Source organism: Gobio gobio, assembly GCF_949357685.1.
Source record: "Gobio gobio genome assembly, chromosome: 18".
NCBI lineage: Eukaryota > Metazoa > Chordata > Actinopteri > Cypriniformes > Gobionidae > Gobio > Gobio gobio.
In genome coordinates this window covers 28,937,396-28,955,333 of record NC_137111.1, presented here as the reverse complement: position 1 = coordinate 28,955,333, position 17,938 = coordinate 28,937,396, and the positions used below count along the sequence as shown (strand labels likewise).

General features: G+C 38.6%; 1 protein-coding gene across 6 annotated transcripts in view; it reads right to left on the bottom strand.

The window, feature by feature from the left end:
* The window catches only part of smap1 (small ArfGAP 1), a 135,677-nt gene that overhangs the window by 19,884 nt on the left and 97,855 nt on the right, over nucleotides 1-17,938 (bottom strand). For all 6 annotated transcript variants that reach the window (XM_079843365.1, XM_079843366.1, XM_079843369.1 and 3 more), the window contains 2 exons: nucleotides 14,615-14,693; nucleotides 6,019-6,146 (listed from right to left, as the gene is read on the bottom strand). In XM_079843365.1, the coding sequence (XP_079699491.1) occupies nucleotides 6,019-6,146; nucleotides 14,615-14,693 (207 nt within the window). The remainder of the gene's footprint in view (nucleotides 1-6,018; nucleotides 6,147-14,614; nucleotides 14,694-17,938) is intronic.

The window sequence follows — 17,938 nt, the reverse complement described above, 5'->3', positions numbered from 1 at the left end:
TTCTGATTAGCATGGCTCCATTAGTACCTGCTATTAGATGACCTAACTAAACCATATGGCAAAAAGCATTTTTTCCCTGCTAATGGACAGCTTTCATCAGGTACATTAGACCTCCTTGTACCCTTTGACTTGCAGAAGTGGGTGTGTTGTTCTAATCGGATGCAGAGAACAGAGGCATATAGAAGTATATGTTGATTAGACTAACAACAGTGACAAACAGGACCAGAGTGAAAACAGAAGTCTTCAGATTGCATTATAACGTAATTTTGACACTTACACAAACACACGCACATTCTGCCACCGGTGGCAGTAATAGCTCTCAACCCAGATGATGGTCTGCCAGTGAGTCACTTCCCAGAAAGCAACATTCAGAACGGCAATGCAAAATCTACAACACATCCCAAAGAACAGAATTTTCAAAGCATACTGCATAAAAAAAAAACCACACCAACACATATATACATATAGATTTGCGCAGCACAGCAGTGGCCGGAAAGCCAGATTTAAGCCTGGATAAAGCAACCACCCTGCAGCACCCCGGCCACCGCAGAGCCTTTTCTCTTTGTAGAGGTGTACAAACTGAACTAGCTCAGCTTTCATTAGGCATAAGTCCTACTGAGAGACCATCTGTGCTTAAAACATGCACACAAAAACTGAGACTGCCTACGCTGGAGCTCACTATACAGCGTACGTAGATTCATGTGGTTTTCCACTGTGCTGTATGCATGCAGTGCTGAATGCGTGGTGCATGGCAGGCCCATATGTTGAACGTGAGGGCCCATGGAGCTCAAAAGAACACGAGCGGATCAATAGCTGTGCTTTTAAAGGGACGGCGGTGGGTTTTTCTGATGAGTTGTGCCTCTTAAAGAGCTGAATGATTCATTAGTGAGTCAGCACGCTATACATCCTGTGTGCAGCAGATTCTGGGGCGAGACTAGTGCAAGAAAACAGCTGACAGATGGTACTAAAATGACTAAAGTAAAGCAAACCTTTCTGCAATTACATGACCTAGTCTAGAACACTGCCTCAATGAAAGCGGTTTAGAGAATTTAAATAACCCTGTAATACATCAAAATCTAATTTTAAGAGGATAAAATCAGCTAAATACTAAGAGGATCATTTGCAAGATATGGAAATGGAAGTGTGATTTTTGGGTCAAATCATGTCACGGCAGGGACATATTAGTTAACATCATATACACTGTAAAAATGATAAAAACAGATTATTGCAGTATGTTTCTACTTCAAAAAGTCACAGTGAATTAAATGTGTTACTTGCCATTTCTTTGTAGGTGTTTGAGAAATTTACTAGCAATTTCTGAGTGAAAATTGTAGTAGAACTTTGTCAGTGTAGAGATTTTTTTCTTTACTGGTATCTGTTGTATCTGGATATTAAATTGTTCATGCTCATTTACACCATTTTTAGATGGCCATTTCCATCATCTATCCCTCAAATATTAAAATGAATACTGTACATTATAATGTTTAGACAATTCAAATAACCCTGTAATCATCATTTCCAAGATATGGAAGTGGATTTTTTTCTTTATTGTTATGTGTTAAAATTGCATATTAAATTGTTCATGCTCATTTATACCATTTTTTAATTTTTCATCTTAAAGTTCATCTTAAATAAAGCGCGGCACCAAAAGTTACATGTAAACGCCTCAGTTTGACAAACTCCAAATAACAGTGACAAACATCATGTGTTGATATGCGAACAGCGAATGATCATGATGCAAATGAGCAGGGACGCCTTCGCTCCACAACACTCACAAAATGTTGATGTTGATACTCTCACAGCTCTTATGTGCGCAGACAGCTTGATTAGGGAGCTGCAGAGAAACAGGCTGGTCAGGATGTCAATAATGGGGAGGGATTTGTTGCTAACGGAGCATCATGGGATACCAGAACCGGCTAGCAGTTGTGCAATCATACAGAAGCTGTAGGGAGGGTGAAGTCTTGCAGAGGAGACTGTGTGTGGATGTCTCAGGGGGTGATATGAAAGCTGGCAGTAGATGAGATGTGAAAAGAGGAAGTGTGAGGACAGATTAACATGCACCGGCTGGAGTCACACTGAAGGAATGGAGAATACGGAAGCCTGGCGGTTTCTCATCAAAGGCTCCAACGGTCTCTCAAGTTCTCATCATTCTCTCCCCTTAGGCTTGAGAAGAACTGGGAGTGCCTTGACTCAGGCCCTCATGCCAATCAATCAGAAATCTGCTGCTTGTTTCCACATGCTGTCGCTTGGTATCAGGGCATGGAAAAAGAAAAATCAACATGCATTCCCTCATCGTCTCGCGCTCATTTCCCATCTTCTCCAATTTTGGTTTTCCTTTCCAACCAGGCCAATTGCATGCTTACTGGTCTTATTATTACTGTTGTATCTTTCTGGGTGTTCAACTGATTCCCATTTTGTGCACGCTCCGCAAAAGGATTGAGAGGAAAAAAAGAGGTGTGAGAGGGTCAAAACATAATCCCATGCCGATTTTCGACATGTGTGACGCACACAAAACCAGATTGCTCATAATAACCAACATTGTAGGAAGAGCCGATTGGGTTTCAGTATTGATGAATGCCTGTTTATATTTCTGATGTGCAGCAGATTTACTCAGGAAATCTTTATTTACAAATATCATAAGCATTAATGTGAATATGTAAATAGTGGTTTGTCTTGGTTGATAGAGCGGTTTTTATTTTTACTATGATAGTATTTTATATATAATATCATATTTGTCAATATTCTGAAATTGGCTTTTTTACATTTTTACTATTCATAATTTTTGTCATTTGTATTAGTATTTTTTACATTTCTAGCTCTAGTTTAGCTTTAACTTATTTATAACAATTTTATAAAATAGCTTTAACTTATTTACCTGGTCATAGTCATTTTAATAGTCTCAACTTTTCTAATTTTAAGTTTTTCATCTAATGTTTATACTTTATATAATTTCAGATGCATTTATAAATGAATAAATGCATTAATTAATGAGCAGTTTAAAAAAAAGTTTAGTTTTAGTTAAAGTCACCATGACAGTATTCATTATAAATGATTTATCCATGTACAACTTTATTGTTATTATTTAATATTTATGCGCCCTCGTAATCTTTAAACACTGATATGGAGACAAGGTCAGGCTTCTCTTTGCACTTCCTGCAGGCGCTCTTGCTTCCCAAAATGACTGTTTGGGGAAAAACAAATCCTCATTCACACACATAAGCAATCCAATTTCTATAAGTGACATCTTCAGATATGAGAAATGCCTCTAAATCCTTTAAAGAGCTAGCGTGTGGCTCTTTCAGACACATCTTCCACACAAAGCCTCTAAAAGACACAACAAACAAGAATCAAGGCATAATGCTGCCATCCTCCCTCATCAGACACCCACCGGCGCTCGATTCATCTGGAGAATAAGAGCAGAGATTGACAGCATGCTGTTGAGACCGAAGGCTTTGTGAACGCCTGAGCATTCGCCTACTATTCTCAAGTGATCTATCTTTAGCTCCTCTTTATCCTTTATTAGCATCCCATGAGAATGCAGAATGTATTCATTGTGAAGGAAGGGCTGATTTCCGCTTGGCCAGAGCAGAGCAGAGCAGAGCAGAGCAGGAGGGCATCAATTATTTGAGGAGTCCAAGTCAGTCCAGCGGCTTTACACACCTCTCAATAAAACATTGATTCAAGTGGGGAAAAAGCTTTTTGTCAAGCCACCTTTCTGGCTTCAGCAGAGCTTCAGGTCTCGGAGATCAAAAAAAGAGAATCGTCCTCAAGCCATTCTGAGAATGATGGCCAAAACAAGTGTGAAAGGAGGATGTGAATAGAACTTAGTCAGGGTAGGCGCCATATTGAATTTAACACGGATGAAAGCGAGTCTATGAGGGAGAGACTTGAAGTTTTTACAAATCGCATAAGCGGCATAAAGCTCCTAGATCACATGTATTTTTCAGCTGAACAATCAGTATAACAATTACAACAGTACAATCCATTGAACACAATGTACTTTTATCCCTCAAAAAGAGAAGACCCTGTCAAAAATTATATATGGCGCAACCCTGACTAAGGGAGAAAAAGAGAAAGGACAATGTGGGGTTAGTGAGAGTGGATCTCAGGGGTGAAGACGAACTTCCACAAAGACAAATTGCTATTCATGCTGGGATCCTCCAGTGTCCTGATTGGCTATAAGTGTGTAAATCAGTGGTTCTCAACATTTTTTTGGCCCAGCGCCCACCTAAACTGTATCCACGTTCCTTACCACCCTCCATTAAATAAAAAGTAAGCTACAGATATTAACGTTGATTATTATTATTACGCGCTTTATTATTAACATATCATTAAAAAAGCATGGCCCATACTGGACAAATGTCCAGTTGTAAAATTCGACACCATTTTGTCTATAAAACTTAAAGTTTTCATTGCAACAAGTGAATTCAGGAACATTAAAATGGATATTCATTTTTTGAATATTCTTAGGATATTCTAAAGACTACATTTAACAGTGTTATTCAATTATTACTGTGTATTTAGTGAGCATTAGTTGATGGCAAAGGTTCTTCAAAAGTAAAAATAAGGTGGGTATGTACAACTAAATACACAATATCAGTCAAAAAAAAAATAACCCTAACCCTTACTTGAACCAATAAGGAACAGATGCATTGTCCATCTCTAACATGTATCTACCAACTTCTCTCTCTCTCCTCTCAACATTTTCTTTTGTCACTCCCTTCTCTTGACATTATTAAACATCTCTCCTCTTCACTCTCCTCAGTGAAGGGCCGTAATAAATGCTAATATCCCTCATTATTCATGCGGCATCCTTTGGCCAGAAAGACCTTGCAAATCAATTCTGTCAGCCGCAACTAGACAGGCAAAATGTAATCATGTTGTTTGCGGAGGAAATTAAAACAATTGGGTTTGACCTTTTCTTTGTCTCTCTTAGTGAGTTGATTTTAAACTGAATGAAGGCAGGCAGAAACAGACACACTGACAAATTACTAAATGCACCAAAAGAGTTCAGATGGTTTGTGGGTAGCTGACATACTGTAGCACTGACGATTCGCTTTTTGTATTTAATATCATGATTTAAGGTTAAAACTATATATGAATATATTACACAAATGTATATTTTAGGCACCTTACCATTTGAAAGAAATATTTGCAGTTAATTTGTTTAAATAGTTCTACATTGTTACAAAATCATTTTTTGAATTATAAAATGATGTACACTACCGTTCACAAGTTTGAGGTCAAACTTTTTTTATGTTTTTAAAAGAAGTCTCTTATGCTTACCAAGACTACAATAATTTGATTAAAAATACAGTAAAAACAGACATATTGTGAAATATTACAATTTCAAAATTATTTCATTTTAAAAATGACAAAGCTGAATTTCAGCATCATTACTCCAGTCATCATTCTAATACGCTGATTTGGTGCTCAAGAAACATTTCTTATCAATGTTGAAAAAAGTTGTGCTGCATATTATTTTTTGTGGAAACGTTTTTTCAAAAACATAAATGTGTTAATTTTGATCAAGGTAACGCATCCTTATTAAATAAAAGGTTTTTTTATTTTATTTAAAAAAATGTTTGAATGACAGTGCAATTTCTCTAAAATGAGTGGTATATTATAATTTTACAAGAAAAAATGAGCCAATTCTTGTCAACTACCCAGCACTGAGTAAATAGTGTGACTGACATGACAGCAGGATAGAGCATGTATTTTGAATTTAAGTGTGGACACTCACTATCTCTCACACACACACACACACACACACACACACACACACACACACACACACACACACACACACACACACACACACACACACACACACACACACACACACACACACACACACACACACACACACACACACACACACACACACACACACACACACACACACACACACACACACACACACACACACACACACACACACACACACACACACGCACGCACACGCACACGCACGCACACACGCTGGTAATTGGTGTTTGCATTGGTGGACTCGTGTACCTGGTTTGTGTTGGTGTTTGAGGGCAGAGGGTTGGACACCATTGGTCCAAAGATGTCTAAGTCGTCACTGATTGGAGCTGCACTGCTTATTCCTGCCCCACTGCTTGCAGAGCTGGCTGTGGGCGCATCTGAGCAAAAGAGAACCAAATGTCATTACAGACAAGGGAAATGTGTCAACTGCATTACACAGAGTAACAGTCACTATGGATTTTTAATTGGTTTCACACCAAAGTTGAGAAATACAGTGGCCCCAAAGCCACATAAATATGTACATATGCGATTGCATTAACTAACAAAATATGAAACTGTGCCAAAGATTTAAGACCACTGAAAAAAGCACACTTTTCAAGGAAAGTACATACATTTTTGGTAGGTTGTAAAGGCAAAACCCTTGTTTTTTCATCCACTGGTCAATTTTGAGGTTGTGTGCTATTTTGTTTCCATAACCTCCTTTTTTCAGACTATTACACTTTATCTGTTTGCGTCTGAAGTTTTCAATTACGATACACACCTTTAAAGGGCGGTTTCCTTAAAATTAGTTTTTTTTCTCATGCCACTGAGCCAGTAATCTCCACTTCACTAACACTTACAAGCAGAACATTCCAGTTTTATTCCTATCTATATTCTAAAAGTTTTTAAAGTGGAGTGTGTTCATATATTATTCACCTGATACATACATTTTATTCCTAAAAACATGATGCCAGTATTTTCTGATTAACAGAGTGATAAAACGAGATATCCAAAACCCCCAAATTGTCACCAAAATTAAACAAGAAATTCGAACCTGGCCTTATCCAATGTTCAGAAAACTAGTGCATATTTAAAACGTAACAAAACAATTGTCTTGATGCACTGTGATTAATCAACAAGTATGGTGAGACCTATTTAGACACTCTCTGGTATAGTCAAACTTAATACAAAAAGTCCATAGTTCATGGGATTAAGTTGCTAGGACACCTGTTTTGCAGGGACCAACAGGTTATCAGTAATGGCAAAACAAATGTTTTCATTTGTTTGTGAATCTAAGTGTCCAAATACATTTTGGGGCCACTGCATCTTCTCCGAGCCACTGGAGTCAACCTCTTTACATAATTCAGACACATCTGTGACATTGACTGAGCAGTGATGACCAATGCCAGGCTAAACCTGCTTGCATGAGTCTTTGTCTCTGTAGAGAGAAATAAAAGAGTGTTCATCTGGCAGCAGCCCACACCGCCTGCTCAGCTTGCTTTTCCCGTTCACGCTACCTATCGACTTCATCCAAGAGAGCAGGAAATCTAATCACACTCCGCACACGCCTCCGCCAACGCTGGAGAAAAAGCACCCGCTCGCCTCCGACGCCGGCCTGCCGCTCAGACGCACTCTCTCATTCCATTAAAGTCAAAGACTCCATCAGAGCCCTGCCTGTGTTCACACGTTACAGTGCGCAGAGTCAGGAGCTGCTGCCATCTCTTTATGACTGATAAAATCCATGAAAATAAAAGAGCTCAAAGTAATATAACTGCAGCCAATAGCAACGGGTGTGGGGAAGAGGAGAGATGCAATGCTTGATGAGCGGGGGGTGAGACAGGAAGGAGAGAGGGAAGAGGAAATTAGAGAACCTACGTATAGAGATGTGCAAAAGAGCGCAGCATCTGGAAAGCACTGCACTCTATTTCATAGACCTTTATGTGTGCACAAACTCTGATAAGCTTTAAGAGCACCTTTACATGCTACGGTTCAATCCATCGGTTGTTGACTTAAGGAAGGCAGATCTGAATGCAAGCTTGCGATCGATTGAAAGCAAGTGCCATCTATGAATCTATGCAGATTAAACTATTGCCTATTGACTATTGACATAAGAAACCAGAAAATAATTCTGTTGTTTAATTACAAATGAACAAGATCCCAAATATATTTAACAAAAATGCAACATTTGCATGGATTAATTTTTCAAAATAAATTCAATAACATGCAGTTAGAAAATATATAGGGTGAAATTTAATTTCATGTCAACTTTAAAGGTCCCGTTTTTCCTGTTTTTTTGAAGCTCAGATTGTGTTTACAGTGTGCAATATAACATGTGTTCATGTTTCACGTGCAAAAAAACAGTATTTTTCACACAATTTACTTATCTGTATACCGCTGTTTTCACTGTCCTCAAAACGCCTTGAAAGATTTCCCTGTTCTATGAAGTCCCTCCTTCAGAAACACGTAACGAGTTTTGATTGTGCCAGCGGTTCCCGTGTTGTGATTCGACAGCAGCTTAGTGCACGTTGCCCGGAAAGGTCACGCCTCTTACCATAACGGGGAGATGAGCGCGCTCAAAGTACAGCCCCTGAAGGCCAAACAAAGGTGATTTGACTCCGGGATGAAAATAACAGCGTCTGGACGACATGGCGACAAACGCAACCGAACGCAACACTTCCTCTTCTCCACGAGGGAGAGCAACATGACCACGCCCCCTTTTTTGCGTATTCTTGTGGGTGGAGGTTAGTCAACAAACTGTTCTACTGACGTCATTAAAGCAGGGAGTACCAGGATGTAGTCCAAACTGTCCGTTCGCTGTAGGCTTTGAAAGGGAACTTCTGTTAAATAAAATATCTCGCTTGGCATTGAACTTTGAGCTTTATAATTTTACAGGTATTATATATGCTCTAACAGCAACATTACACACTAACTAAAGTTTGAAAAATGGGATCACGAAGAACAGGACCTTTAAATACATTTAAATGTATAATTTTTTCTTTTGAACAAAAAAATATATATTTACAGTGCCTTGTGGAAGTATTCTTACCCCTTCATTTTTTCCACATTTTTTATGTTGCTGCCTTACATTATAAATACTTTTTTTTCAGCAATCTACACTCCATACACCATAATGACAAAGCAAAAAATACATGTGACAACTAGTTGTTTCTTTTCAATAAATTGCAAAGTATTCAAACCCTTGACTCAGTACTTAGTTAAAGTACCTTTAGATCCCCAAATCTTTTTGGGTATGACGCAACAAACTTTGCACATCTGCATTTGCCGATTTTCTCCCATTCTTCTCCTCAGATCCTCTTAAGCTCTGTCCGGTTGGATGGGGACCATATCTCTCCAGAGATGTTCGATTGGATTCAAGCCCAGGCTCTGTCTGAGCCACTCGAGGACATTCACAGTGTTGTCCATAAGCCACTCTTGTATTGTCGTAGCTGTGTGCTTAGGGTCATTGTTCTGTTGGAAGGTGAACCTTCTGTCCAGTCTGAGGTTCTGAATGCTCTAGAAAAGATTTTCATTAAAGCTATCTCTATATTTTGCTGTGTTGAGCTTTCCTTCTACCCTGACAACCCCAGATTATGATGCTGCTACCACCACTCTTTACTGTTGAGATGATATTGTGCAGGCGATGAGCAGTGCCCGGTTTCCTCCATACATGATGCTTAGAACTGAGGTTCATCAGACCATAGAATATTGTTTCTCACAGTCTAAAGGCGGTGGGCAACGCGTCGATTTTCATTTATACTTCTGCGCCCTTGTCCGCGTCGACGTGCAGTTACACATGCAGAGGGAGCATGTGTACCCCTGAGGGAGGGGTTCTGGATGACCAATCACAGCGCTTGCGGTCCGCATAGAATTGACGCGTTGTTACATTTTTGGAGAGGGTCACGTCAAGGTACGTCGTAGGCTAGGCGTGCAACACACAGCCTACGATGTAGCTACGGCGTACACTCGACGCAGAAGTATAAATTGGGCTTAAGAGTCCTTTAGTTGCTTTTTTTTGCAGGAGGGGCTAGAGCCTGCCATTCATAAAGCCCAGATAAGTAGAGTGTTGCAGTGAAGTTTGTCCTGTAAGTTTCTTCCATCTTCATATATGATCATGGAGCTCAACCAGAGTGACCATCAGCTTCTTCCATCGATTGCTCAGTTTGGTCAGAAGAGTTCTGGTTGTTCCAAACTTCTTCTAGTAAAGATTATGGAGGCTTCATGCTTCCGTACAAATAATTTCACAACGCACTGTATATATTATGTACTGTGATGCGTCACAATTTGATGTCCAATTTTAAATTTGAAACCAGTGCTAAATAAATCGGTTCACTTCGGTCCTTCTGTAACTTTACCCGTAAAAACCTTGTAACTCCAGTGAATCCTCAAGCTGTCAAAAAAACCTTATACAGAAGCTCCACCCGCCTCAATTGTGAATGAAGTGCCAGACACATTTTTGAGAACATCTCTGCTTGTTTGCATTGGATGGGTAAATAAAGGACTGGTCATTTGAATAAGTACAGCATTTTCGTTACACAAAGTTTGTAAAGGCTAATGTTTTATGTATTTAAGGAGCAGAGCAGAGAAGAGAGTCTTAGTCTGGTATTTGCTGTCTAGTCATAGCCAATACAGCCTGTGAATAACACTCCAAGCTTTTGGCCTTATGTATTAAACAACAGGAAAAACTGAGCGCCAGTAAATTTAACCTGTAAGTTGCTGAAAACGTAATGCAATGCACGTTATTGCCTCACATGTGAGTGTTCTAATGACTGACAAAACATCTCCATTTGATCTTGATTTTGGTTAGAATGTTAATACTATAATGATACATCCAAGTGTTTGACTATGCATAAGAGCCTGTTTACAGCTGGTCACTTCATACAAAAAGATTCCATTTACACTGGGTCACATAAATGTGTCTCTGCAAAACGGATATAAATCCGATCTTGAATTCCCGCGCTATATGCAGATTTAATGGAGTTTACATCACCGAAAACAACAGATATGAGCTGCATTTTATCATCAGCTAATTTAAAAATCAAAAACTGCAATAGGAGAGAGTGTGGCAACAGCACTGGTAAGATAATTTAGTTTCTTTACTTTTAATGAAGATGATTGTGTGTTGAGACTCTGTGACTTACTTTCGGTTTTATTTGCGGTAGTTTGTGCGCTGGCTTGATGAAGAAATACTCAGCTGTTCATCTGTGGCGATGCGTGTCAGATTTGTTCATATCTGGCTATAACATGTCATATAGTCTATAACACGCTCTCATGTTTATCTTTTAGCATTGTTGGGAGGAGTAAAATTTACATATGTGGGTTCAACAACCAGGTGCATTTAGACTTGTTCAGTTTTGACTGGAATGCAACCCAGACCACCACCAGAAGTGGTTTGAGTGATCGGATTTAAATCCGTCTTGAATGCGTTTCAGAGGGAATTTACACCCGGTCTTTTCACGATTGGATAGCTATCCGATCACAGAAAATGCATGAAGTGACCAGGTGTAAACAGGCCCTAAAGCTACAATACTAACTTTGACAACATGGTGTTTAATTATTTAATACAGTTTTTTTTTCTTTTCTGATTAGTTCTACACTAATCTGTAATTATCGCTGGTTTCAAAACAAACACCGTACTGGATATTACCTGCCATTAATTTTTACTTAAATTAAATGCTTTAACATGTGGTGACATCCTAAGAAAAACTCCTGGGATCCAAAAGCTAATGCCAGCGCATAGACATGGCGACTGACCTATAATGACTTGACAACTGAGTAGGGGTGCAACGATACACTCATGTCACAATTCGATACAATATTATCCCAATATTTTTAGCCAAAATAAAGACTTTTTTTTTTATAATAAAAAACTTTATTATTAAAGCAGCACTAGGTAGGTTTTGCTCTCGGGGTCCCCCTACAGTTGGGAAACAGTATTGTCCTCTACTACTGTCGTAAACTGTCATTCTACATCAGGGGATGCATCGCACGTGCATTTATTGACATGACAACCATGAAAGCCTTAAACACTGCAGGAGGAGTTCACCTGTCTATGGAGTTCACATGCAGGTGTTCTGCTTGCGTCGCGTGTGATATGTCTTCATCCCAGGTAACGTTACAGTGGCATATGTTTCAGCATGTCATATGAATATAATTTCATGGGTTTTATTTTTTTTCCAACGCCAAATGATCGCGATGCTCACGTTTACAAGCCAGCGTCATTATAGTAGCCTAGTCTATTGGTTCCCGTTTTACAGAATCTATATGATACTTCAATTCAATGTTTGAGTGGTAGGTAATAACCATATATCGTCAATATTATAATATCAAGCTACCATAGATGAATCTGCAAATTTGAAAAAATCTATTTGCATTATAGCTTGAGGCAAGACAAATAAACCAATATCACAGACATGTTAGGTATCCTAAAATATGATTTTGTACGTCTTACGTATTTACTTGCAAGAATGTAGCCCCTCCTCCTTCAGCTCACGCCAACGAGCAAACGCTGGCCCAATGTTGATCCTCGTCCTGCCTTTAATCCGATCACTTTCTCGTTTCCTCTTTTTGCTTTCCTCCGACAAAACCTTTGCTTTCTTATTTTTCTGTGCTGCTTCGGCCATGACTATAACATTCGGCAAACAAATGATAGTTGGGCTCGCACGTCCGAATTTAAGGAAGTGGGGGTGGTGGTGGAAGTGACGTATATGCCGTAAAGCAGTCGAATTTTGTAGTTCTTTTTTTTCTCGGGTTACTACACGAAACCCGAAGTTTAAAAGTTCGATTAAAAACGATACAGACCCCGTCAGGCTATGGCAGACGTGTCATTCAACCTATTGTAAGTCGATGTATCATCACAAGAGGTTTGAAAATATATTATAAAGGTTGAAAAGTTACCTAGTGCTGCTTTAAAATAATAATCCTATTATTTTATTATTATCAGGACCCAGAAATAATCCTCCACTGCATTATTATACATTATATTCAATACTATACATAGTAGTTTTATGTAGTAATGTCACTGAAACTCCGTAAACGTTCACTTTTTTTCTTACGCAGTACTCAAGCTTTCAATGCAGGCATTCATCGGATCTCTTATACATAAAAGAATAAACCTAAATCGCTTCAAATAATAACACTAAAAACTATGTGATATGGTGATTTAAATTATGTTTGCGCTTTCCAGTAGCACGTATGTGCTTCAGACGATCCATGCACACAATCATGGCATGTCAAAATGACTATTCCCAAACTGTCAATGGTTAGTTCATCCCAAAAATTGACATACTGAATTTACTCTGTCATGTTTTCGCAAATTACGCAATTTTGTTTTAAACTTTAACTGTGAGCTAGGTATGGGCTTTAAATTTGTGATTAAACCGAAGTAGTGAGATCTTTTCTTCCATATTGTGACATACATTTTCAGTGAAATTGATTATCGAAAAAAGAAAAAAGAAAAAAAACACAGGACGGGACTTCTATCCATCAATTGTAGAAAGCAAGCTGGCAGTCGATGGAAAAAAATAGGCCGGGTTTGAGGAGGCTAAATGATAGGAGAAAACAAAACAGATGTCTGTCGTTTCACCAGAAGATCGATTTATGACATTTTGATTAAAAAAAATTAAAAACACATGTATGATGAAATAATCATTCATAATGTTGTTCAAAATAATACAGATGTTCACTTAAAATAAATATAAGCGTTCCACTCAAAATGTCTTATACATTTGCGATGAGAATACAATTTTAAGTATGCAGTCATGAATAATTCCCTTAATAAAATCGGTTTTGTAAATTTTGTAAGCAGCTGTAAACAGATACCCCAAACATGTATTTAGCCTAGATTAAAATGCAAATATGCATATAATGCAAGTAATTTGATAAAAAAATGATCAACGGCACTAAAGTAACAGCATCGAAAGGGAGATAGACATCTTGCTAGTCTGAACACAGTGCCTGTTATGGAAGGGTGAGGAGAGATGCTGAGGCCTTGAGCAAAAACACATCAATAAGACGCACGTCTCAATCTCAACATCATCATCTCCAGCCTCTCTTCATCAGCACTGACCCCTACTGCCCCCCAGCTGAAGACGTTCATCTAAACACTGTAACCTCCTTGCCTTGGACACACACATTTGTGGAAATTTCTATATTCTCACCAATGCTCTGTCTGTCTCACTCATCATAACGGACAACTTGGTAGCAGACCGAGATTGAGAGAGTGAGAAATATTGAATGAGAGAGAGAGAGAGAGAGAGAAAGTGATAAATACACAAGACGGAGCGACAAAGGAAAGCTCCAGGGCAGCAAATAGAAACTTTCATTTCCCAGAAAGTAATATAACATCAATTGTGTTTGGTCATCTCAAGGGCTCGAGTTGCCGGCCTGATCAATACCGCCAGGACTAAACTAGCAGTGTGCTTCCCTGAACCTTCATCTAGACAGTAATAGAAGTCAGTGTGTTCCTCTATCCGAGCCTTAACACACCCTTTAAAAAAAAAAAAAAAACTACGCTTTGGTGAACCGCAACACGTTGCTTTGGAACCGTTCTTTCAGTAGTCACTGAAACAAGGAAAAAAAAGGATAATGCCATTTTACATGTTACAATATGCTATTTTGTCTAAATAAATGAAAAAGGAAAAACGTAAAAACTAAGACCATTCATTTGGAATGCTTCAAGAACTCTGTAGGATTGATTTGCGTGTAAAATCCTAATGTCTAATTAGACACGTTAAGTTCCGCCACTTCCCTCCCATTTAAATTGTTTGCCTTAAAATGGCCTTGAAGTCTCTTTTTCTTTCAGACTATCTTAGATGTATCAGATTCCCTGATCGGCAATGAGATGAGTAATCAATTATTCATGTCTTACCAAGGCCTAACAGGTCGATGGAGGGCTCTGCACTCTTCTTAGGACTGAGTCTGGAATCTGTCTGGTTGTCCTCTCTTTTCTGGGATGGAAAGACACAAAAAAAGAGATAAAAGAGAGTGTTATTGAGAACCTTTTTTTGGGATCACAATTCCGAATGCAGGCATCAGCGTAACAGGCCACCAGTTGTTGTTCTGATTTGAATGCTGTTCTTCACCAAAAACAGCCTTTAGATGCTATGTATACACAGCTTCTGTTTTATCGTTGCTAGTCGGCACTTGACGGCTCTGAACATCCTGTGCTGCAAATTGTGTGAATAGATAAACAAAAAGTGTGAGCAAGCTATTTTGGCTCCGCGTTGCATTTGTCTCCTGACTGATGCCCAGCTGCACCTCACAGGTGCTGAATGACCGTGCCACTTTTGAGATGCAGTTTAAAGGCGCTCTTGAGGCCTGTGATTTGTGACGGGCAGAAAGAAGCATCACAGGCTGAGAAGCGAAGCGTAATCCGGTCTGAACGGCCGATCGATGGGCGCTGGGTTAAAGCCTGGATCAAAGCCAGATAGAGGCCTTTTAAAACCTCATCCTACACAAAAACACACGCGCATATATACACAAACACACAAGAAAACTCAAGAGGACAGCACTCAAGGACAGACCGGGAAGACTAAAGGTAACAAGAGGGCAAAACACATTGGAACAAACACAAACCGAGCCAGACTGCACTGTCAAATCTGAATAAAACCACCAGTGTCTGACATCTGCCTTATTAGCACAATAAAAGAGAATGATAAATGCGAATTTGTCTAGATGTGTCACTTAACGTCATCATTGCGCAATTGTTCTTGGCAAAAGATTGGATTTGAGCGATTGAAAAACGGGACAGAACTGACACAAGCACTCTAATGAGCATCTGCAGGCTTGGGTTTGTGGTGAAGTGTCAAGCCAGGTGCATCGTGGGTAGAAGGATTAAATGGGGAAAAAGAAAATATGTTGCTGTTCTCCAGTGAGCTTTAGCCTCGGGTCCATCCAAGTGTGGAGTAAAAAAAAAAGTTGCTTAATAAAAAATAAAAAAAATGCAGTCAAATGCAGTTTCTGATGAGAAATTACAGTGGTCGTCCGTAATTTTACAAGCTCCCAAATAAAAAAAAAGCTTATCAAAAGTATGTTTTATACATCACTGGGCCCTAAGCTCTTGAGAAACGGTTGGAAATTGAATTAAATTGAATTTAATCTTAATCTTTTAGTGGTGAAAAGCCTCTCCAGTCTTGCACATCAGCTTTTGTGTACAAAGCCAAGTCTCTCAGTTGTGACCTTTTTTTATTGTAGCACACAGGAGCAGAGACACACATGGGTAGAAAGGTGAGCAACAGCTGCCCTCCACAAATACAAAGATGCACAACTTTTATTCGCTTCTATGATTGAAATCCGTAATCTTAAAATGGTTGGCTTTGGTTAAATTATGTATGAATTGGGGGCTTAGGTGCTCTACTATTTGTTTACTTTGACACATGCATGCTTTGAAGACGACTTCGAAGAAGAAATCCTTCAAAAATGTATTTGTGCTTCAGATGATGGAAACACGACAGCCTGAGACAAACAAACAAAGAAACAATGCACACATTCACAAGACAAATAAACTGAAATACAAAAGGCATATGGCACACAAGCAAAGGTCCCTTTAGCATGAAGGCTCACACTTAATTTATATTATTAAACATTATATTAATGAGGTGAGCAGACCAAAATGAGTGTCTGAATTTAACCAAAAAATTATAGAAAAAATATATAGTATATTACAAGGTTATTATTAGCTAAAACTTTGAATTTGATTGAACCTCTAAAATTACTAATTGGAAACATAAAAAAGGAAATTATACCTAATTAGTAAAATTAAGCACAAAACAAAATTGCTAAAAAATGTAACTACAGTTAAAATGAAAAATACATTAAAAAAAAAAAAAGCTAGTTTATAATATTAAAGGATTAGTTCACTTTATTTTACTCACCCCTATCTCATCCAAGATGTTCATGTCTTTCTTTCTTCAGTCGAAAATAAATGTAGTTTTTTTGAGGAAAACATTCCAGGATTTTTCTTCACATAATGGTTTTCAATTGCAACCAAAATGTTCAAGGTCCAAATCAATGCAGTTTAAAAGCGCTTCGAATGCTTCAGATGCTCTGCGCGATCCCAGATGAGGAATAGGGTCTTATATAGCGAAACGATCAGTCATTTAAAAAAAAAAAAATAAATAAATATACTTTTTTACCTAAATTGATAATCTTGCACTGCTCTGCGACGTGCTAGTGATTGCGCAATCATGTTGAAAACGTCCCACGAGACGTAGACTAAATCCCCCCCCCCAAAAAAATGTTTTTATTTATTTTCGACTAAAGAAAGAATGACATGAACATCTTGGATGAAATGGGGATGAGTAAAATATCAGGGAATTTTCATTTTGAAGTGAACTTATCCTTTAATAAAGCTATAATAGTACATACCGGTAAATAAAATTAAAATAACACTGCTGACCAATTTGAAGCGTAGTCTGCTACTCTTTTGCTTTTTCTCCATGCTATGATTTTATTTATACATATCTAATCTATACACCTGGCTTTCTCTTACTCCCCCACATCTCTTTCAATGCATTTCATCCTCTCTCAGCCCTTCCTCACTGCCTCCATCACTCACTCGAAAGCTGTTCAGTGAACGGGTGTGAAATTGCTTGAACTGTGGCGTTGTGTCTCTGGGGCCTCTCCAATCAAGGTCATTTCTAATTCATGAATACTTCCCTTTGATGGAAGAATAATTCCATTTGGGTCACATTCCCTCACACTCGATGCGCCCGCGCCATGCAAACAGGATCAGAGGGAGATGCTCATGTGCGCTCAGGCGGTATGAACAGGGCCACTCACTCTACACTTCATTCTGGACTGATGCAAAAGCTGAACACACTCGGCTGGGCACTCACAACTTCATGCATTCCAGCTATGAATATCAGAGAGGGAGATACGAGTATTCGTATCGATTTGACTGTTATGTTATTTTTCTAGATGTTCAAAAGACCAAGAAATTATCTTTTTTTTATTTATTAAGAAGGCAGACAAGTGTTTCACAAGACATCACATACACTATTCAAAGATAATCAGAGGGTTAAAAAAAAATGTTTTACCATAAGCATAGCCATAGTTTCTGCCATAAACGCCAGTTATACAACTGACAACTTTGTATTAACCACTACTACTGAAACAGACTTTAAAAGAAAGGAAACCATTATAGTTTAAAGTAGTTATAAAGATGAACAGACTTCGCTATTATCAATAACTA